At 47.2% G+C, this 22,013-nt stretch overlaps 1 protein-coding gene across 1 annotated transcript; it reads right to left on the bottom strand.

Annotated features, from left to right (window-relative positions):
• Positions 1-2,646: 2,646 nt before the first annotated feature.
• Positions 2,647-16,705, bottom strand: LOC113889927 (cytochrome P450 4A25-like). Its single transcript, XM_027537349.1, has 13 exons — positions 16,461-16,705; positions 13,719-13,860; positions 12,372-12,416; positions 11,812-11,939; positions 10,441-10,565; positions 9,937-10,091; positions 9,394-9,500; positions 9,119-9,309; positions 8,888-9,021; positions 6,700-6,764; positions 6,479-6,555; positions 3,480-3,652; positions 2,647-3,122 (listed from the first exon to the last, which is right to left on the bottom strand). Exons 1-13 carry the CDS (start codon positions 16,653-16,655, stop codon positions 3,115-3,117), a joined length of 1,545 nt encoding a protein of 514 aa, XP_027393150.1. The 5' UTR covers positions 16,656-16,705; the 3' UTR covers positions 2,647-3,114.
• Positions 16,706-22,013: the final 5,308 nt, after the last annotated feature.

The following is a 22,013-nucleotide window of genomic DNA, read 5'->3' as shown; positions in this document are numbered from 1 at the left end:
TTTTCATAAAAAGGAAAATTCTGATGACCATATATTCAATATCTTAGAACTTTTCAGGCAAATTTAAGACTTTAGTGAGACCAGCTGATTGGTCCTAGCTGTACTGGTGAAAGCACTGAAGGAAATGGATGAGGTTGGGGATTCAAATTCCCAGGCCAAACTACATGTAATTGACCAGAAAGCTTCAATATCTGACCTGAAAGAAACCTTTGTTTCCTGTAGTCACAGGGCCTCAGCCAGGGCTGAGATTTGTGAAAACAAAATCCAGAGTCTCATCCTGTCAGTATCTGAATTACATGCAAATTGATTCCTCAATCTTCTGCCAAAGTGTGAGCATTTATTGGGAAGTAATGGGAACCTGACATTGGAATGGGGACATATGGGAAGATCCCAGGGAAGCTCAAAACATTAAAACCCTAAATTTAGCTACTTCTTCTTTACCAACTGATGAATATATGTGTTCTAGTTATGCATTCCAGAACCAGAAAAATAACTTTAGGAGGGGTGGGTATACAGCACCTCTAGGTGGCAATAACTGGCATGTCTGAGGTAAGGTTCTCCAGGAGAGGGTAAATGCTCTAAATTAAAGGCCAATGTATGGTGCTATTTGTTTGTTTGTTTTTTTTTTTTTTTACTTTATTGACTTCTAGTTGATTTGCAATACTGTGTTACTTTCAGGTGTACAGCAAAATGATTCAGATATATGCAGTATATGCATACATATTCTTTTTTAGATTCTTCTCCATTATAGGCTATCAAAATATATTGAATAAGATTCCTGTGCTATACAGTAAAATCTTGATATTTATCTACTTTATACACAGTAGTGTGTATTGATTAATCCCATGCTGCTGCTGCTACTTCTAAGTCACTTCAGTCGTGTCCGACTCTGTGTGACCCCATAGACGGCAGCCCACCAGGCTCCCCCGTCCCTGGGATTCTCCAGGCAAGAACACTGGAGTGGGTTGCCATTTCCTTTTCCAATGCATGAAAGTGAAAAGTGAAAGTGAAGTCTCTCAGTCGTGTCTGACTTTTAGCAACCCCATGGACTGCAGCCTACCAGGCTCCTCCGTCCATGGGAGTTTCCAGGCAAGAGTACTGGAGTGGGGTGCCATTGCCTTCTCAGGATTAATCCCATACTCCTAATTTATTCCTTTCTCCCTTACTCCTTGGTAAGCAAATGCATGTTTCAATGACTGTGAGTCCATTTCTGTTTTGTAAACAAGTTCATTCATATTATTTTGTAATTATTACACACCACCTCCATTCCTTTTATTTATTTATTTATTTTCATTGGAGGCTAATTACCTTACAATATTGTGGTGGTTGTTCCTATACGTCGACTGTGAATTGGTGTGTGTGAGTCCCCGATCCTGAACCCCCCACCCCATCTCGCTGGGTTGTCCCAGAGCACAAGCTCTGAGTGCCCTGCTTCATGTATTGAACTTGCACTGGTCATCTGTTTTACATATGGTAATATACATGTTTCAATGCTATTCTCTCATATCACCCCACTATTGCTTCTACCACATAGTCCAGAAGTCTGTTCTTTACATCTGTGTCACTTTTGCTGTCTTCCATATAGGGTTGCCGTTACCATCTTTCTAAATTCTAAATATATGCGTTAATGTACTGTATTGGTCTTTCTGTTTCTGACTTACTTCACTCTGTATAATAGGCTCCAGTTTCATCCACCTCATTAGAATGGACTCAAATGCATTCTTTTTTACAGCTGAGTAATACTGCATTGTGTATATGTACCACAAATTCCTCATCCATTCGTCTGCCAATGGACATCTAGGTTGCTCCATGTCCTGGCTATGGTAAACTGTGCTGCAATGAACATTGGGCTACACATGTCTCTTTCAATTCTGGTTTCCTCAGTGTGTATACCCTGAAGTGGGATGGCTGGGTCATACGGCAGTTCTATTTCCAGCTTTTTAAGGAATCTCCACACTGTTCTCCACAGTGGCTATACTAGCTTGCATTCCCAACTGGGGCATTGTCATTTCTGCCTTACCCTCTGGAGAAGCTCAGTATTTACAAGTGTCCTGAGGGGCCTGGCTTCTCCCTGCATGGCAGCCAAGACTTGTGCCCAGCTGGTTCCTCCCAGGCCCTCCTGCACACACACGCCCCCACCCCTTGTGGCATCTGAGGAGCCTGCAGGTCCTGTCCATGAGGAAGGGCTGCCAGGGGGCTGGTGACATGGCCAGTCTGGGCTCTTCTCAAATCTCTTCTGGGGTGAAGGAGACCCTTGTGCCTGACCAAGTCTGTAAGTCTCCCCTGCTCAGCACAGGGTGGGCACTGGCTGGGCCCCTCTACAGATGTGGTGAGAAAGCTACCACAGAAGAAGAGGCAGGCTCCTTCTTTGACAGGTGTTGGAGTGAGCGTCTTCCCTCTGAGCCTTAGGCGACAAGGCCTTTCTCCTGACTCAGCTGTCATTGGGAGCCTCAGGCGCCAGGCAGGATGTGGGGCTTGATTGACTCCAGAGTGTGAAGCTGCAGAGGGGCTGGACATGCTCTCCCTGCTAGGGTCTTGGCCCCATAGAGCAGGTGCTGTCTCCCCTCCTCCTCCCCACTGTTATTCCCTCCCCTTCTCTCTCTTCTGCTTCATCCAACTCCTTTCAGACAAGACGCACACATTCCATATGAATTTGCACACTTTATCCAGGGATGGGGAAAGAGGAAACCATGTGAGTGAAACGGGGGTAGACCCATCTCACACAGGAGAGAGCAGTGGCCCAGGGTGAAGGAATCACACAGGATTTAACAGGTCCAGTGATGGCTCCCCAGGTGTTCTTATCCTAGTTCCCAGAAACCCAGAATAAGCCTGTTTGATCTGAGTTGCCCAGGTAAGCACAAAGTCTTGATGAAAGAGAAGGTTATATGAAGACAGAAGCAGAGGGACATTTGAAGATGCTGCTGGATTTGAATGTGGAGGAGGGCCCAGGAGCCAAGGAATGCAAGGATTGCAGCTCTAGATACAAAAATGGCAAAAAGCAGGATCCTGTACCAGGTCCCTGGATGAGGGCCGAGTCAACATCTTGGTTGTGTCCAGGGAAACCCTTTTCAGACTTCTCACTCCAGAGCCATCAGAGGATAACTTTGTGTTGTTCTAAGTCCCTAAGGCAGAGACAATTCATTTTACCATCAAAACAGAAGTAAATACAGGGACAGACAGGCAGGCAGAAAGGGAGAAACACAGGTGAGAACAGACAGACTCGAGGGTGTTGGGTGATGAGGATTCCGGTGGACAGTGAGAGATACAGGGGGTCAGAGACAGATGGAGAGACAAGCAGATAGGGAGCCTGGAGAAAGGTGAGAGAAGGGCAGCAAGTCAGCTGAGCAGGAGGCAGGAGATGAGGCAAGCTGGCAGGTGGGCAGATCAAAGCTGGAAGTGGGCAAAGGGGCAAGGACAGGGAGAGTGACAGCAAGACAGGATGGCGGGCAGGGGCCCTCAGGGCTTGTCCTTGTCCCCACCTGGATCAGAGAGCTTCCTGAGCTGCAAGTGGATCCCATTTTTGGATCTCAGCACAATGACTGGCATGGGCACAGGGACCCTGGAGGAATCCGGTGACAGCTCAAAGCGAAGCAAGGTCAGGGCCACAGCCACCTTCAACTCATTCATGGCAAACTGCTTCCCGATGCAGTTCCTACGTTCGGAGATAAAAAGGAAGTAAGCAGAGGCTTCTAACCCCTGCTGAGCACAGGGAATCAGGGCTCTCCTAGAGGTGGCCCAGCCCTAATCCCTTCCTTACTCAACACACTGAACTTGCCAGCAAAGCTCTCCCCCTGACAGATGACAAAGCCCACCTCTCTAAGGACTAGCTCCTAACTCATACTCCTGCTCTCAGCAGGAAAACCTGGGGAGCATCAGTGCTCTAAACCACAGAGTCAAGTCTAGTGGATCAAGACTGTGAACTAGTACTTTATTCACTCGTTCACTGGCAATTCCCGGTTTCAGGTCAGCCCAGGGCACTGTAGGGGCAGGGCAGACAGCCTCTCAGAACCTTACCACCTACGGTGGACAGACAGGCTGCCCAGTCCCCAGAGATGACAAGACAGGGCTGTGCAAGGAATCAGAATGGCAACAGGGAGGCTTCCTGGAGAGGACAAGGGTTAATGACCCTGAACCTACTGGACCCATTCCTTTCCAGTTAATGGTCTTGCTTCCTGTCCCCCTCAGTCCCTCAGTCAATCTACCTTTGGAATGTTCCATTCTAATCCAGAAATGACCCTCCTTACCATCACTTGGTCTCCTCATCAGGCCTTTTCAGCCTCCATTCCTCCCCTTCCTCTAAACCCACAGTAGCTCCAGGCCTGCTGTGTTTTGCACCACAGGGAGCACACGTCTCAGTGCCTCAGTGGCATCACAGCCCTCTCTGGATTCTTCCTCACTCACCTGGGGCCTGTCCCTCTTGTCTTCCCAACTCAGTGAAGGTTAAGGTCCCCTCCCCTCCCCTCATCCTCATGCTCAAGGCTCCATCCAGTGACCACCACCCTCACCCCCTCTGCTGGCTGCACCTCTTCCCACTCTGGACCCTCAAGGCACCATGGGTGTAACTCAAGGACACAGCACATCCAGTGCCCAGCATAACACCGGATTCTGGATCCTCCACAGTCTGCTCAAGGAATGAATGAGTGAAAGAGTGGATGTGTGAATGATGTCTGTCTTGAGGAGACATGTTGTTGACAGTGAGCCCTGGGGGAGGACAGCGTTATCATCCCCGTGTTCCCATCTCCTAGCACAGGTCTTGGCACACGAAGACACGCATAATACATACTTTCATATTTAAACAATAGTAATTGAATTGAAAACAACTCAAGTGGAATGAGAATATAAGAAATATTCAGTTTGAAGTAGGAATCAAGCTGCTGAGTCCCTCCTGCCCTCTAGTAGCAACTGAATGACCTGCAGCCATGTCTACAAGGAAGGACTGGACCCTGGTGTAAACCAAATCCTAGAATCAATTCAGGAAGACAGTTTACTTCAACACTCTTCTGTTAAGGTTGATTCACCAACTGAAAGTTTCCTAGATCTGTACAGTCAGAAAAAACTTGTTTCTACTAAGTTACAAGTCACTGTAGTTACTATTTCAGGGGAGGTTCTGTGCCCTTTAAGATCTTCACAGCAATCATTAGGAGTGTATCAGTCAGGCTAACAGCTATTTCAAGGGTGCTTTATGTTTTACATGCAATAGATTTTTCAAATGCACGTGTCAAACACAAAATACTCTCCCCCATGTAGGGAAAGAGCAAATTAGCCAAGATGGCATTGTCAGGCGCTCTCTCCCTGCGGTCTCTCACTGTCGCCTCAAGGTTTGTAACTAATGATTATGGAACAGCTAGACCAGGTATAGCACTGCGTATGTGTGTCACATGGTACTCGCTTGGACTCTGGCTACTTTTGTTATATAAGCTCCACCTGCAAAAGCTCTGAGGGAGGTGTGTGGTATGCCTTTATGAGTTTGACTATGAAAGCCCTGGTTACTGCTGCATTGGGGCCATGTTGGAGCAACATTATGGTTATATTATATGAGGTTATGTTCTAGCTATGTTATGGTTTTTATGGCTGCTGCTACAGTGGCTGCGTCAGGCAGGACAGAGCTGTGTTATGGCGGCCATAACACAGCCAGGAGAGAATAAATGTGTCTGCAGTTCCTATGGCTCCTCCAGTCCTCCTCCAGCCTCTTAGCTGACGCTTTGCATCTATCCTGGGTTCAGCAAACAGTGTGCACAGTATGAACAGTGAGAAACTGGCATCACGAGCAGGATCAGCAATAGACTTCCCAAAGCAGGCTTGATTGTCCTCCACTTTAAAGTTTTTCTTACTAACATTACTCTGTATAATCTGGGACCACGCGGTCTAAACTCTGCTTTTTAATAAATAATTTTGGCAACAGAAAATATATGTCACAGTTATATTAATACACAGTCAAATCTATGTCGGATATACTGCAGGAATTGAGAACACACTCATGACTGTGAAACTTTCTTCAAACTACAACTGTAACTGATCACATACATGACTTGAAGCCTCAGGACATGGAATTCCCAATCCAGACAAGCACGATGAATACAGTGACAAGTGAATTAAGCAGAAAGACAGTGGGCTGACTAGGAAGGCGGGAACAGAGAAAACCATCTTTTAAGGTGACTGAAATTGTGCTAACCAAACATGTGTAGTTTAAATTTCATGAAGACCTGTAATGCTCAAATGTCATACTCCTAAAGTGAGGAAAACCCTGATACTTTGGATTGGCCACTGACATGGAAATGAGGTCAATCCTTGTGGACAGTAGGAGGTCAGTGTCAGAGTGGAGGGCCCTGAAGACCTTCTTGTACATGGAGACCCACGCCTCCTTCTCAGCACATCAACAGACAAGGACAGAACTGCATGCTCCTCATATGAAGGTAGACAGTCACACACATCGGGTAGCAACCAGTGACACTTGCCTCCCCCAGTACAGAGGCCTCACCTGGATCCTCCTGAGAAGGGCAGGAAGGCATGGCTGTGTCGAGTAGAACCTGGCGCAAACCGAGTTGGGTCAAACACCTGTAGAGAGAGCATCAGGGCCAGGACATTTAGGGTCAAACCCCTCACATGAATGCACCGGGGGATAAGAATCCCAGAGAGGGAGCAGGGGAAGGGTTTGGTGTCGAGAGAGCATCCCATCTCCTCCTCCCACGTCCATCGTACCTCTGGGTTCGGCCACACCTTCGGGTTGTGATGAAGCCCATAAATGGAGAGGGAGACTAAGATTCCTGTGGGGCAGAGGAGAGAGAGAAGCCTGATGGTCCCATAGTGCAGGGGATGAGCGGCTTCACAAAAGTCCTGGGAGCCATCATGGGAGCACCCCCGGTCACTCTGAAAGAAATGATGCTCTTGCAAGACAGGTGGGCGGGGCATGACAAAGCACATGATCACAGATTAGGGGTAGGTGACCACAGCCCAGGATTGAGAATTAAAAGAACTGCAAGGTTACACTTAGGAGCAGCTCAGGTGACAACTCACATTTATCAAGTGCCATCATGAAGCTGGGATTGAATCCTCACACAAGCACTCCTGTCCCCACAAGCCCATGAAGCACCTGAGCCTCAGAGAGGTTAAGGGTTGGGTCTACGATCCCACAGTTAGGAGGGAACAGGGCTGGGATTCAGACCCACTGGGTGCTGAGTCAGTGGGTAGCCTCCAGCCATGGCAGGGCTCAGACCTCATCATCACCTGCTCTCTGCCACCCAGCAGAGGGCACCTCAGAGACTAGAGCCTCTGACCCATGACAGTGGAGTCTTTTGAGCTCCCTCCCTTATTTACACCCCATATGGAAGCACCATGCCTCCCTCTGCTTCTGCCGTCATGATTCAAGAATCAGAATTTTAGTTCTGATCGCACAGAAGGGCCAACATTTATTTGTTGAGCTTTGTTGCATTCAAGTTTTGTGTCAAACATTTTTTCTTTCAGTAGAGGTTAATTACTTTTCAACAGTGTGTTAGTTTCTGCCATACTACAGTGCAAATAAGGCACAGTTATGTATCTATATATATGGAGAAGGAAATGGTAACTCACTTCAGTATTCTTGCCTGAGAAATGTCATGGACAGTGGAGCCTGGTGGGCTACGCTCTATCGGGTTGCAAAAGATCCAGACATGATTTAGCAACTAAACAACAGCTATATCCCCTCCATCTTGCACCTCTCTCCCCCTTCCCATTCCACCCCTCTAGGTCATTTCAGAGAATTAGGCTGGGCTTCCTTTTATAGGACTTCCCTGGTGGCTCAGACGGTAAAGCTTCTGCCCGCAATGCAGGAGACCCGGGTTTGATCCCTGGGTTGGGAAGATCCCCTGGAGAAGGAAATGGCAACCCACTCCAGTAGTCTTGCCTGGAAAATCCCATGGACGGAGAAACGTGGTAGGCTACAGTCCATGGGGTTGCAAAGAGTCGGACACAATGAGCCACTTCGCTTTCCTTTCCTTTCCTTTTTTCCTTTTATATGACTTCCCTGGTGGCTCAGACGGTAAAGCGTCTGTCTACAATGTGGGAGACCTGGGTTTGATCCCTGGGTCGGGAAGTTCCCTGGATAAGGAAATGGTAACCCACTCAAGTACTCTTGCCTAGAAAATCCCATGGACGGAGGAGCCTGGTGTCCATGGGGTCGCAAAGAGTTGGACACGACTGAGGACTTCACTCTATTTCTTTCTTACTTTCCTTTTATATAGCAGCTTTCCACTAGATACATACTAGTATTTAACACATGATAGTCTATCTATGTCGATGTTACTTTCTCAAATCATCCTACCCTCTCCTTCCCCTCCTGCATCCACAAGTCCATTCCCTATGTCTGCATCTACATTCTTGCTCTGCAAATACATTCATCAGCATTATTTTCCTAGATTCTATATATACATGTGTGTGTTATTATGCAATATTTGTTTTTCTCTTTCTGAGTGCTTCCCTCTGTATAACAGGCTGTAGATTCTTCCACCTCACTGCAACTGACTCATATTTGTTCCATTTTATACTGAGTAATATTCCATTGTGTATACGGACCACAGCTTCATATCCATTCATCTATCAGTGGACACCTTGGTTGCTTCCACGACCTGGCTATTGTAAACGATGCTGCAATGAACACTGTGGCACATGTGCTTTTTGGATTCTGGTTTTCCCAAGGTATATTCCTAGGAGTAGGATTGTTGAGTATATGGTAGTATTAATCCTAGGATTTATGGAAAAGCATTTTTTAAAACTCATTCAAACTACAGAATAAATATTATCTTCAGGCAGACAAGAGCCAGAGCATCCTGGAACTGGAAATGCACAGGTGGATTACTGGTCTAGCATGTGGTCCTACAGAGTGCTTAGCTGAGTGGTGAGGTGAAGTTCATACCTGCAGGTAAGGAGCGTCCATCAGGGAAGGTGATGGGCTTGCTCAGCTCTCTGCTGATGACTGGTACTGGTGGATAAAGTCTCATGGCCTCCTTGATGCACATGGTCGTGTAGGGCATCTGGTCCAGATGGTCCCTGAAAGGAAGCCCATCTGAGGGCAGGCAGGACTGGACAAACACGGATTCTCTCTAGTTCAGGTAGGACAGGGCTCTTCCATCTCCAGGATGCTCACCAGGTGATGGAAGCACCATCGGCGAGGAGGCTCTGGATCTCTTCCCGACACCTCTGCTGATGTTCTGGGTGGGAGGCTAGAGCATAGAGGATCCAGGAGATGCCACTGGCTGTGGTGTCGTGACCCTCAAACATGAACGTGTCCACCTCAGCACGGAGGTCCTCGTCAGACAAGCTGCTCCCATTCTCCATCTGTGGAGGCAGGACCAGAGTGCAGGGTCTGCCCTTCCTGTGTGCTTCCGCCCAAAGGCTCAGGCCTCTCCTGCCCACACTCACTCTGGCAAAGAGGAGGATGTCCAGGAAGTCCAAGTGCCTCCTGCTCCTCACCTTCTCCAGCTCTCCCTCCTTCTGCAGACGAGCCTTCCTCTCCTTGATCACTGCATCTGTCCCAGATGATTTCCAGCCAGAACTGAGCACTCTGGGCAGTTCAGATTCTGCACCCACCATAACCCCATTTGCCCCTCAGGCCCAGTTTGGTGCCAGGTGGATGAGGGTGAGGGTGGGACTGGGTGAGCATGTCAGGAATTAGGGCGCCAACACATTCTACTCTAGATGGGAATCCCAACACTAGCACAGCCCTTGGGCCTCTGGCTGAATGCTGCTTGGATAGGGTCTCACTCAGTCATCACCAACATGGGGACTCCTGTAACTCCCTGTTCAACACCCGACTCCCTGACCTCTGGGTTCCCAGTCCCTGCAGCAGGTGGGTCTGTGCCAGCTCCTGAAGAGGAAGCAGAAGTCTGGGATCTGCCTAAGGGGTCAAGGCCAGGCCATGTGAGCCTGATGAAGGTGGGGGAGCAGCCCAGGAAGGAGGGGAACCTGTGTGTTGATGGGCGAGCTGGCAGGCCCGGTGATTCCAGTGGCCTTCAGGGGTCAGCCTGTAGATGAGGTCGTTCTGGTGGAAAGCATTCCGCAGTCGGGAAATAATCAGATGACTGACGTCCTTGATGGCCTGGATGTAGGACTGGGAGTTCCTGAAGGGAGAGGACGCAGAAGAGGCTGGAGGTGAGGGAGGCACTGACCTGGAGAGGGTCAGATTCCTCAGGTAACACTGAGGCATTGTGATTTCTGCCTCATTTCCCTGGAGCCCTCCCCCTGGAGTCCTTTACAGGTGTCCTGAGAGGCCAGGCTTCTCCCTGAGCAGAAGTCAGGGACCTCTGACTGAGTCAAGGGTGGTCTGGGTGGAATTTGACCGTGGTGCATGTTTCTCTGTAGAATGTTACTTTTTGTGTTGATAAACATCCACACTGCCCTTACTGCCTCTCAGGTAAGTCCTTCCCATTCGGGAAAACAGGACCCTGCCCTTGAAGAGCTGTCACTGACCTGTCCGTCTGGACGCTGCCCTGTTGGCTGAAGGCACACTTCATGATGGTGTCCAGGGTCATCAAGGAGACATGTCCAAAGATCTCCAGATGTGAGTCCTGGCTGACGAGCTCCTCCCACTTGTCCTGTGGAGGGAGGAGGCACTGGCCCTGCTCTGCTCCCCTAGAAGACCTGTGCTGCCAGGTCCAGGCTTTCTCTCTGTCTCTACATCTTCAGATGAGATTTCCCCTTTTCTAAGTAGACATGTTTTAGCAACTTAGGCCTGTAACACCCATGTGTAATGTGATGCCTATTTTTTCTGAATCTTTCTTATATATGCAGTTATATTCTCCTCTAATATCCTAAGTAATTTTGAATATGTGGAATAATTTATGAAAATAACCACCTTTGGCAGAGCAGAAAGCATAGTTTCTCAGGGGACAAAGCCAGAACCTTTGTGTCCTGATGTCAGATCTGGACAGGTGATATCCAGTACTGCTGGTGATGGTGCTGCTGAGTCGCTTCAGTCGTGTCCAACTCTGTGCGACCCCATAGATAGCAGCCCACCAGGCTCCCCCGTCCCCAGGTTTCTCCAGGCAAGAACACTGGAGTGGGTTGACATTTCCTTCTCCAATGCATGAAAGTGAAAGTGAAAGTGATAGCGAAGTCGCTCAGTCTCAGTCGTGTCCGACTCTTAGTGACCCCACGGACCGCAGCCTACCAGGCTCCTCCATCCATGGGATCTTCCAGGCAAGAGTACTGGAGTGGGTTGTCATTGCTTTCTCTGATATCCAACACTAGGAAGCAAATATTTCAAGGCAAGGAAAAGCTAAAATGGCTCTAATGGGGCATGAGCTACTCAATTGCTTTCGTTCATCTAATGTTAGCTAAGAACAGGTGGTACCTGGTCTGGATCAGAGGTGATGTTTGTGAAGACCCAGCTCTGTGAATGTATACCTGGCCTCATTTCCTCCCATGAGTGGCTCAGTGATGTGCAGAAGCCATGGAACCCAGGCCAGAGCCCACCTGTGTGACATCCTGGGATATCCACTCTGCCTCTGCAACTGTCATTGTCCAGGCCAGCCAGGGCCACTGTGAGCTGACCTCCTTGATCTACTCCCCTGTGTTCAAACATGGAGATGGGAGAAGAGTGGACCCTGAATACACCGTGGCCCTATTTCTCTTGGTGAGGAGAAAAGTATGGATCCAGGTTGGTGCCTAGATGTTCCTCTGTCCCACCTAGCTTTAATGAGTGCTGTCTCCTACTAAGTCATGAGTGCATCATTCTGGGTGGCTCTATTCAATAGGTGTCTGAGGGACGTAAGTGTCTGATAGTGGACTTTGTCAGCTGTCCTGGATTCTAGTGCGTATGGTGACAAGCGATGGACTCACCAGCATCACTCGGACAGAGTCGGCCATGATTCCCACGTAGGGCTTCAGGATGTCATAGTGGAAGGCTGGGGTCAGCATCCGCCGGTGCTGGAACCACGTCTGCCCCTCCAACAGCAGCAAACCTGTCCCTGGACCACAGATGGGTGTGTATGGGTGTCGTGGAGGCCAAGGCCCTCTTGGGAGGAACCAAGGGTGTCAGGAGAAGTTTCCTCATGGGCAAGGGTCGGCAAGGCCAGTACACTTCAGGGATGTGAATTTCCAGTATGTCTGTCCATAGCATGTGATTATGACAGCAATGAGGTCAAAAAAGTGTAAGAGGGCAGGTGATAAAAGAACTTATCAAAAAGTCAGGGAACATTAGAAAAGACTGAGAAGTGATGAAGAAGCAGCTAGGCTTCAGGAGGGCTACAGCGCCATTACAAAGACTGATGGTATTTTAGAAAAATGAGGTTTGATTCAGAGATGAGGGTGCCTGACACCTGTTCTCCATTTACACAAAACGACCACTCTTGGTTAACCTAACGGGTGGGTGGCTTGCAGTTTTATTTAAATGTACTTACCAATCCAGGGCTTTATGAATCTGTGGATAATTTGAGCCTTTGGGTCTGAAAAGTAAGGAGGGAAGATGGATGGGACCAAACACGGAGACAGCCTCTAGAGCAGCTGAGGTCTAGACTTTGGCTTCCTTCCCTTCCTGGTGCCTGCCAAATGGCACTCACTCTGAAGCCACCACCCACTTGCCTCCCATCCCTGATTCTCTCTGTCCTGATAGTCACTGTGGTCCCAGGAAAGTAGACTCAGTGTTGCAGAGCAGAACACCCACAGGACTAAGATGGTGAATTGCCCTGAAACATAAACTCTGTTCAGTGCCATAGAATGAGACAGAATCTGTGATTTTTCTATAGTCAGTGGTGGTCTGGCCATCTCAAGACCCAGCAATCCCACTGCTGGGCATACACACCAAGGAAACCAGACTTGAAAGAGACACGTGTACCCCAATGTTTATCGCAGCACTGTTTATAATAGCCAGGACATGGAAGCAACCTAGCTGTCCATCAGCAGATGAATGGATAAGAAAGCTGTGGTACATATACACAATGGAGTATTACTCAGCCATTAAAAAGAATACATTTGAATCAGTTCTAATGAGGTGGATGAAACTGGAGCCTATTATACAGAGTGAAGTAAGCCAGAAAGAAAAACACCAATACAGTATACTAACGCATATATATGGAATTTAGAAAGATGGTAATGATAACCCAGTATGCGAGACAGCAAAAGAGACACAGATGTATAGAACAGTCTTTTAGACCCTGTGGGAGAGGGAGAGGGTGGGATGATTTGGGAGAATGGCATTGAAACATGTATAATATCATATACGAAACGAATTGCCAGTCCAGGTTCGATGCAGGATACAGGACGCTTGGGGCTGGTGCACTGGGATGACCCAGAGGGATGGTATGGGAGGGAGGTGGGAGGGGGTTCAGGATGGGGAGCACGTGTACACCCGTGGCAGATTCATGTTGATTTATGGCAAAACCAATACAATATTATAAAGTAATTAACCTCCAATTAAAATAAATAAATTTAATAAAAAAAAAAAGACCCAGGACAGGCAACAGTGAAAGGTGCCCAACCTAAGACAGTGTGGACAAGGAATTGGCTCCAGTCTGGGATCATTTCAGTTTGTTTGTAAAAAGAAAAAAAGACGTAAAAGAGAAACCAGCCCCACCAGGAGTAAGGCATTTAATAATAGTAAATAATGTTGTCCTATCTGGTTTTGATTGGGAGGGTGTTTGGAGGAATTCAGGCCTTGGCATCTGATGTGCCTGTGTCTTCTGGAATTTCACACCCAGGGGCATGTACTCAAATGGAAGATTGTCTCCGGCTGAGGGTTTCCCTCTCACCTGATCTCCCCAGGACCATCTTCATGTAGTCAGGGTCGTAGACCAATAACAAGGCCCTCGTGCCCCACATCCAGCGAACACAGGCCCTTGGGTATTTCTCTACCCTTTTCAGTAGGTGTGGCAGCTCGCCCTCCTCTTGGAACTGTCACCAAGGGAAAGACAAATCAGTGACTTCTTTCTTTTAGTTCCAGAGCAGGAGTGGAGGTGGAGGCCTGCGAGGGTACCAGGTGGTCACTCTGCAGCCATCAGCAGAACTAAGAGTTTAGAACGATTTCTTCTGACCTGGAATCTCATCCAACCTTGCAGGCTGTCCACCATTCTCCTAAGATCGGATTCTGTCCCATGTCAAGTAGAGTTATGGGCCAACACTACAAACTGCCTACAGAATCTTAGGTAACTCCATGGCTTGTGAAACATTTGGAAATAATTTGCACACAGTCAGAAAACTACTTGAGCAATTTATGATAATTTGTATCACTTGGTAGGCTTCCCTGGCACCTCAGGTATTATGAATTTATCTACAAAGTGGGAGACCTGGGTCAATGCCTGTGTTGGGAAGATTCCCTGGAGAAAGTAAGCAAGTTTTCATATTATTTGGTTTATTTATAGAAGAGATAAATATTTTAAGAATTTAATTTATATATTAGTTTCATTTGCCATCCTGATCATATATATGTTTGATGTTATCCCAGCATACATTTAATGTATATGAGTATGAAAGAATGTTTGGAATGTGTTTGGCTAAGTGAAAAAAATTAAATATTACATTGTGTGTGATATAATTTTTCATCTTGAGTGTGTGCACAGTTGTAGGTCAGATTTGGCATGTACACATATGAGAATGGTATTGAAATAAGATTTTGATATGTGGAGTTTTGATCTCATTTTCGTTGACTAATTGTCAGACACTTTTGTGCACTTCCCGTCTTGTGGTGGAATCTTTGTACACCCCTGAGTGTGGACCACAGAGGCCTTTCCTTTCTGAATTTGCCCTCTCTCTTCTTGCCCTGACAGGCTGGCGATTCCACAGGACCCATTGCTCTGCCCCCAGGATGCTGCTGCCAGCGCTTCCTGCACTGGGTCCACCTGCTCATCTTCCGTGTCTTTGCTCAAGTTCTTCCCTCTACCTGGTGGCCTGTTATCTTTACCACAGAGCAACTGCCTCTCCTCTACTTTGGAGACTCAGTTTGTTTTGTTACCTCTGGATTTCTGGTCAACAGTTGATCCCAGGCAAGTTCCAAATAGTCACATCATCTTTATTTCAATGGCTTCTGTGTAACTCAGATCAAACCCTCTACACTTTGGTATCTGACCTCTACCAGCATCTTTCTACCATCAAGACTCACCAGCTCTGAGGCAAATTGGCTACTCTGGGTCACATTCCTTCACTGAGCTTGTGTTTACTGAGCAGCAACTCTGTGCCAGACACAGATTGAAGGCACTAAATTAGGCAGCGGCTCGAGATGCTTGTCTGTTTGTGGCCTGAAGGCTCGTGAAATAGACTGAGAGAGCAAGTGGCCATAAGTGGAGGGCGTCATGAACATGTGATGGACAGAAGACAAAGCCTATGAGGAAGCTTTGGGGAAGGGGGCCTAACTCAGACCTGGATGTTAGGAAGTCTTCCTGCACTTGCTTTTTCTTTGGCTCCTAATTTACCAAGATGCTTTCAGGATAGAAACATGAACCAGAGGCAAGGTTTCCCAGAAGAAGCTCATCGCTATGATCTGCAGAGAGAAATAGCTGCATCTAGTTAGCACTGACTTGAGGGAAGGACATCCAAGGGAAAAAGAGTATCCTCTCCACTCCTGGGAGATTCAGGATGAAAATGACTTGGGCATGGGACTTGTGAGACACTCATTGGAGGGATGAGATCATTCCGGGGAGAGGGCACATGGGAGCTGAGTCCCAGAGGCTGGAATGCACAGGCAGGGGGGAAGGACCTTGAATGACCTGGGGTGCAGGAGATTAGGAAGGAGAGGGGAGAGAGGTACTGGGCCAGCCTGCATGGGGCATGGGCTGCTTCTAGTTCTTGTCTTTGGCTCCACTCTGCTCTAATCGTGCTGCTGAGAAAGAGAGACCTCAGCTCTCTGCAACCTGTGATTATCTCCTCAAACTTGTTTAAGCCACAGACCCTTGGTGACCCATTTCCATGTGGCCCCTGACTTTGCTCTGAGCTCCCCCACCCCCAGGCTTTGGTGCCGGTGCTGGGTGGGCTGGTGCTGCCCCTCCCAGCCTGCAAGCTGCTCCTTTCCCTCCTGCCTGTCCCTCCACACAATGGACTGACACCGCTCTGTGCAGGCTCTGTTTTGGGCGCTGAGGGTGAGGAGGATTACAGGCTCAGTTCCCAGAGCTCATAGTTCAGAAAGACGACACCAAACAGGCAGTTCTCCTCACTTGGCCTCATCATGGGAACTTCGCTCCTGTGTGTGGCCTCTGGTGTGGGTTTCTGGCACTGACCTTACCGGACTAGAAAATCCCTTAGTCTGAATGAACCAAGCCGCTCTGTCTCCACACCTGACATAACCCAACCCCGCAGGTAAGCCTCTTTTCCTGTGACTTGACACCTTCTTAGATTCCTGTCTGTTGTCTCCACACACAGTGAACCCACGGGGCTGATCCATCAGACTGGACATCTGTGCTCTCAGGAAAACACAGGGCCAGGTATGAACTTGCTGAGTGTGACCATGCTCTAGATCTCCGGCCCTCCCGACCCTCCCACTCCCCCATCCAGCTCCATCCTACCTCCCGCTTGTGTCCATAGAACCAGTGGGAAGGAGGAGATGGGAAGTGATGAAGGGCTTTGAGCAGCCACTGTCTGCGCAGGTAGAGCTGTGCCGCCTTGATCAGAAGCAGAACCAGGCCGAGCAGGGAGACCACCTGCAGGAGCCCGGAGACACCACCCAGGGCTCTGGAGGGGCTCAGTGCAGAGACACTCATGGTGCAGTGGCTTCTGGATTGTTGACTGTCCCTGACTGTGGCTGACCTCCCCTGAGCACCCAGCCTGATCTGGGAGGATGTTCCCGCCCACCTGGGGGAGGGGGAGGGTGAAGGCAGAGCTCAGACCTGGGCCTCCAGATTTGCTGTTCTTTTTTTCTGTTTTTCTTAAACCAATCTCTCTTTTGTTACAAAATGTAAGTATTATAAAGAGAAGATAATGTTTGTAACCTGATCTGGGAGTTTGAGTTTTTCTAGGATACTGGAAACTATCATATGCTTACATTTTTGAAACCTTTAGACAGTTTGAAATAAAACAGAAAAGTAAATATTTTTAAAAGCTTCCTGATGACTGAGTCCCTTCAGAGTTCTCCTGAAACTATCACACATTGATAATTGACTGTACCCCAATAAAAATTGGGCTGGTGGCACAGAGGGTAAAGAATCTGCCTGCAATGCAGGAGACCCAGGTTGATCCTTGGTCAGGAAGATGCCCTGGAGAAAGCAATGGCTACCCATTCCAGTATTCTTGCCTGCAGAATTCCACAGACAGAGGAGCCTGGCACGTTACAGTCCATAGGGTTGCAAAGAGTTGTACCCTACTGAGCGACTTTCATTTTAGTAAAAAATACAAAATGTTAAATAACAAACAAACAAACTGATTTAAAAAAAAGAAAAAAGCTTTCTTGAATAGCATATCCCTGTGATGTCTTATATAACAGTGTTATATTGTTCAGAATCAGGTTTAATTCTCTAGTATAAATAGCCTTGAAATACCCTGCTTGACAACATGAATCATTTTCATTTATCCAAGGCAACTGAAACTTCCACAGATTCTCGTAAGACAAACTGCTCCTATTCTCCATCTATGGAGGCAGGGCCAGAGTGCAGGTATCCCTTCCTGTGTGCTTCTGCCCAAAGGCTCAGGCCTCTCCTGCCCACACTCACTCTTGCAAAGAGGAAGACATCCAGGAAGTTCACTTTCCTCCTAGTCTTCTCCTTCTCTAGCTGTCCCTCCTTCTGCAGGTGAGCCTTCCTCTCCTTGATCACTGCATCTGTCCCAGAACAGTGGTTCCTAGCTAGGGATGAGGACTCTGGGGGCCCAGATGCAGCCCCACCATAGCCCCAAATTCTTATCTCCATGTGGCAGTAGCACACATATGTTGAGGTGTGTGCCACGTAAGATGGGTAATAATATGTCCATGTTTCTGAAAGAGGGAACAGGCTTGGCTGTAGAAGGGAGTTTCAGCACTTGACAATGTGTTTATGCACTATAGTGTCTAATGTGCCTGTCTCTGGGATTGAGCATATTATTCTAGGGGGCTGTGTCTGATGGATGTTTGATAGATATATCTGCTTGAGAGTGAACTGTGGGTTGAGCCTGGTGTGAGAATGAGCAGATGAAACAGAGGTGGACTCACCACCATCATTTGGACAGAGTAGGCCGTGTGCCCCATGGAGGGCTTCAGGATGTCATGGTAGAAGGCTGGGGTCAGCATCCACTGGTACTGGAACCACATCTGCCCCTTCAACAGGAGAGAACCATTCCCTGGGCCACAGATGGGTATGTGTTGGGGAGACTGGATCAGAGAGGTGACTGGGGACTATATAGGAGGAACCAAGATTGTCAGAAGGCCGTATGGCACGAGAAAATTCAGCATGGCCAGTACATTTCTGGAAAGTGAATTTCCAAAATGGCTGTTCCATTAAGATGTGACAGTTTCAGATAAAGGTTAAAAAAGAGTAGGAGAGACAAGGACCTACAGTAAAAAATGAGGAACTACACTCAGTATTTTGTAGTAACCTATAGGGAAAAGAATCTGAATCCCTGTGCTGTACACCTAACACTGCAGAACAGGGTAAATCAATGACATGGCAATAAAAGGTTTTAACAATAAGTTATAAAAACTCGTATATATTTGAAATATAGTCACACTCTGAAAACATTTAATAATCTCTTTCCTTTGTTATTTGTTATTAATTATTCATTGTTCAGAAAAAAGTAAGAAAACCGATCATCTCACAAGTTTTATCCATCGTGATAGGCATGAAACAATCTCCTCCTTTCTAGTATATGAAGAATAATATTGGGCAGCATATAGGGCCATTTTATTTAATTAAAAATTATTTATTTATTTTATTATGTTTGGTTGTGCTGGATCCTCGTTGCTACATGCAGGCTTTCACTATTTGTGGCAGGTGGGGGAACTCATCTGGCACTTAATAAGAAGAGTTCGTGTTACTAAGAGCGCTTGTTATCTCTTCTTCTTTAGATCCTAGAAAATACTTCAGAGGGTTGTTGCTACTATCATGACTATTTTTAATAAGAATAATACAATGAACTGCCTTCCCTTCCTGATGACTCTCAGCTATCAATCTGTCTCAGTCACCACAAACTTGCTTCCCATCCCTGACTCTCTCAGGCTTCAAGGATGGCTGGTAGAGAGTCACATACTGATGCTGAAGGGCCAGTCTCTGTAGGAATTTCTCAGACCCAGGGCATGTACCCAAGAGGGAAGATTTGCTCCTGCTGGCATGTGGGTTTCACTCCACCTGTCCTTCACAGGACCACCTTCATGTTGTCAGGGTCAGAGTCACAGGGCTAAATTGCTCACCCACAGAAACTGAACAGGAATACATGGGAATTTCTCTGTCCTTTTCAGAAGTTGTTGCTGTTTCTATCCTTTGGATCTATAAAAAGAGCAAAAAATAAAAAACAGCAGCAACTCTATTTTAAGGTCAAGTGCTTGAGGTAAGGCTGAATGTTTGCACAGGCATGGTGGGATGGTTCTGAAGGTATCCACAGAGATCAAAGACTAGAACTGCTGAGTCAGACTCTGATCCAGACTTCTAATATCTCTCCAGAACTTGGCCTGCAGATCTGATTTAGATCTAATTTAGTTTCCTTTTTGTTTCTAATTTAGTTTCCTAAGATCTGATTTAGTTTCCTTGTTTGTTTCTCACTCAGAACTGCCATTAGAACTTTAAACACAGTGAATGCTTGATAAATGTTCAGGGATTAACTCCACGGAGTACAAAACATTTTCATAGGCTTATGTAAAACTCAAGGCAAACCTGTATGAGGGGAGATTATTACTCAATCATGTTTCACTGAAGAATGAGGAAACCCATGTAAAGGATATATACCCAGGTGAGATCATTTAAACCCAAAGCTGCTGACCCCAAGGTGTCCCTTCCCAGGATTCCCAAGACTCCCTGGGTGCCTCTCTTATCACGTTTCCATTCAATATTCTAATTGCTTAGCATTGTGTTCATAGGCTTGCCTTTCATATCTGTTTTTAGAGTGAGTGTAGAGCATGTTCATATGGATTAAGCCTCACTTTTCAAAGAAGCAATAAGTTCATGAAGAAGAAATGAGTACATATAGGAGTGATGAGTGAGTTTAATACAAAATTCTGTTTGCAAGTGTCAGATAGAATCAGAGCTAATGTAGGAAAGAAGGAAGCACAAAAATAAAGCTGGGGCTTAGGGGCATCTCATAGAGCACAAGGGGAGAGGCAGCCAGGGTGTGGAAGGGGAGAACCAGGGACTGGAGGGCTGCCAGGACTGTGTCTCCCATTCTTTCTCTCTGTACATCCACGCAGTCATCCCTCTGCAAGTGTCTACGGAGGCTCTACTTTGAACAGACACTGTTCTAGGAGTTGATGATACAGTCATGAATCAACAGAAACAGTTCCTATCCTTGCACAGGTGGGTCTGGGCGGTGGAGGAGAGAATGTCTACCTTTCTGGGGTTGGCACGTTTCCCCATTCTGCCACCCTTAAGCCTGAGGGGACCTGTTGAATATTATTCTAAGACTCTGATTCTTATATCATGGCCAAGGTGTCCACCTGTTACAATCAACTGTGGCTGGGGTGAAGGCCTTCCAAAGGCCCACCCTCTTGAGGGAAGAGATCTCAGAGCAAGTGAGCTGGGCAGACATCCCATAATGTTTCCACCATAGTGAATGTCAAGTACATGAAAGACTGGGTGGGTAGAGGAGCTGAGTTATTCATTTATTTGATACCTATATCTTGAGTACATGCTTTGGATCAATTGCCATCCTAGGAGCTAGAGATTCAGCAGTGAGCAACAGAATCCTTGCCTTCATGGAGCTCCTGTTCTAGTGGGGGCTGACAATCCTGCCCTGAACTGAGACATGTTCTGCTTGAGTGCATTCTGAGGGCAGCTCTGTGCTCCAAAGTCATGACCATTATTTATTCTGTCCTGTTCTTCTCATCCAGTGCAGGGACTGACCTTTAGGAGCTTCTTAAAATTCCAGCTATGTTACCTAGTTTTCTTGGATCTCCTCTGGAGGACCCAGAGGTCCTGGACATTTTTTCTGATTGCTTGGTGCCCAAGAAAGCCAGATGCCTGCAAATTCTTCTTCCTGGTCATGTCCTTTGTTCTACCCAATTAAATTGGCATTCTAATTCCTAACTGTGCCAATAACAGAAGTATTGAAAAAATCTGTGTATTATAACAGCTAGAAATATTTGGTTGCAATTGCTATACTAGACCAGCAGAAATTGAGAGATGATTAAGCACCGTGTGTGTGTGTGTGTGTGTTAGTTGCTCATTTGTGTCCTACTCTTTGCCACTTCATGGACTGCAGCCTGCCAGGCTCCTGTATCCCTGGAATTCTCGTAAGTATTGCAATTCTCCAATATATCCAAAGTATAAGGGAGTGGTAGCTATTCCTTTCTTCTGGGGATCCTCCCATTTTAGGGATCAGACCCAGGTCTCCTGCATTGCAGGCAGATTCTTCACCATCTGAGCCATTATGGAAGCCCCATGAATAGTACAATTGACAAAGGAGAAATTATCTACTTACAGAGTCTAAATATTATGTAATGGCAAACAGTGAAATGGGAACAGCAATGGAAGTGTTTTAGTGGTTTCATGTGTCAACCCTTAGTTCAGAAATGTGACAGTTGCACCAAGAAAAGACCACAGTTTCTCAAAATCAAAATACTCTGGAAATCTAATACAACAACTTCTGTGAACAAACTGGGATTTGGCATCTCCCTGTGGCTGATTCTAACAGTCCCCGTCTTGCCTCCACTCTGCTGATAATGACTGAGACTCCTTCTCTTGAAAAGACTGGCCCCACAGTGTGCCCTCACCCCCTCTACCCCCCAGCCCCGACCCGCCACAGGGCTGAGTGCTGCCTCCTTCAGGGGGTCGATGCTGCGCTTCCCCAGCCTGCAAGCAGCTCATTTCTCTCTTCCTCTCTCTCTCCACACACCTGGGCTGAGCATCCCTCCAGGTCAGTCTCTGTGCTGAGTTCAGGGGTACAGGGAGGGGATGATACCTCAGCCCCAGGAAACTCACAGCACACTGTATGAGGGAAGAACACCC

This window comes from Bos indicus x Bos taurus, chromosome 3 (genome assembly GCF_003369695.1).
Source record: "Bos indicus x Bos taurus breed Angus x Brahman F1 hybrid chromosome 3, Bos_hybrid_MaternalHap_v2.0, whole genome shotgun sequence".
Taxonomy (NCBI): domain Eukaryota; kingdom Metazoa; phylum Chordata; class Mammalia; order Artiodactyla; family Bovidae; genus Bos; species Bos indicus x Bos taurus.
The sequence above is the reverse complement of the archived record's forward strand: the minus strand, read 5'-3'. Positions and strand labels throughout refer to the sequence as shown.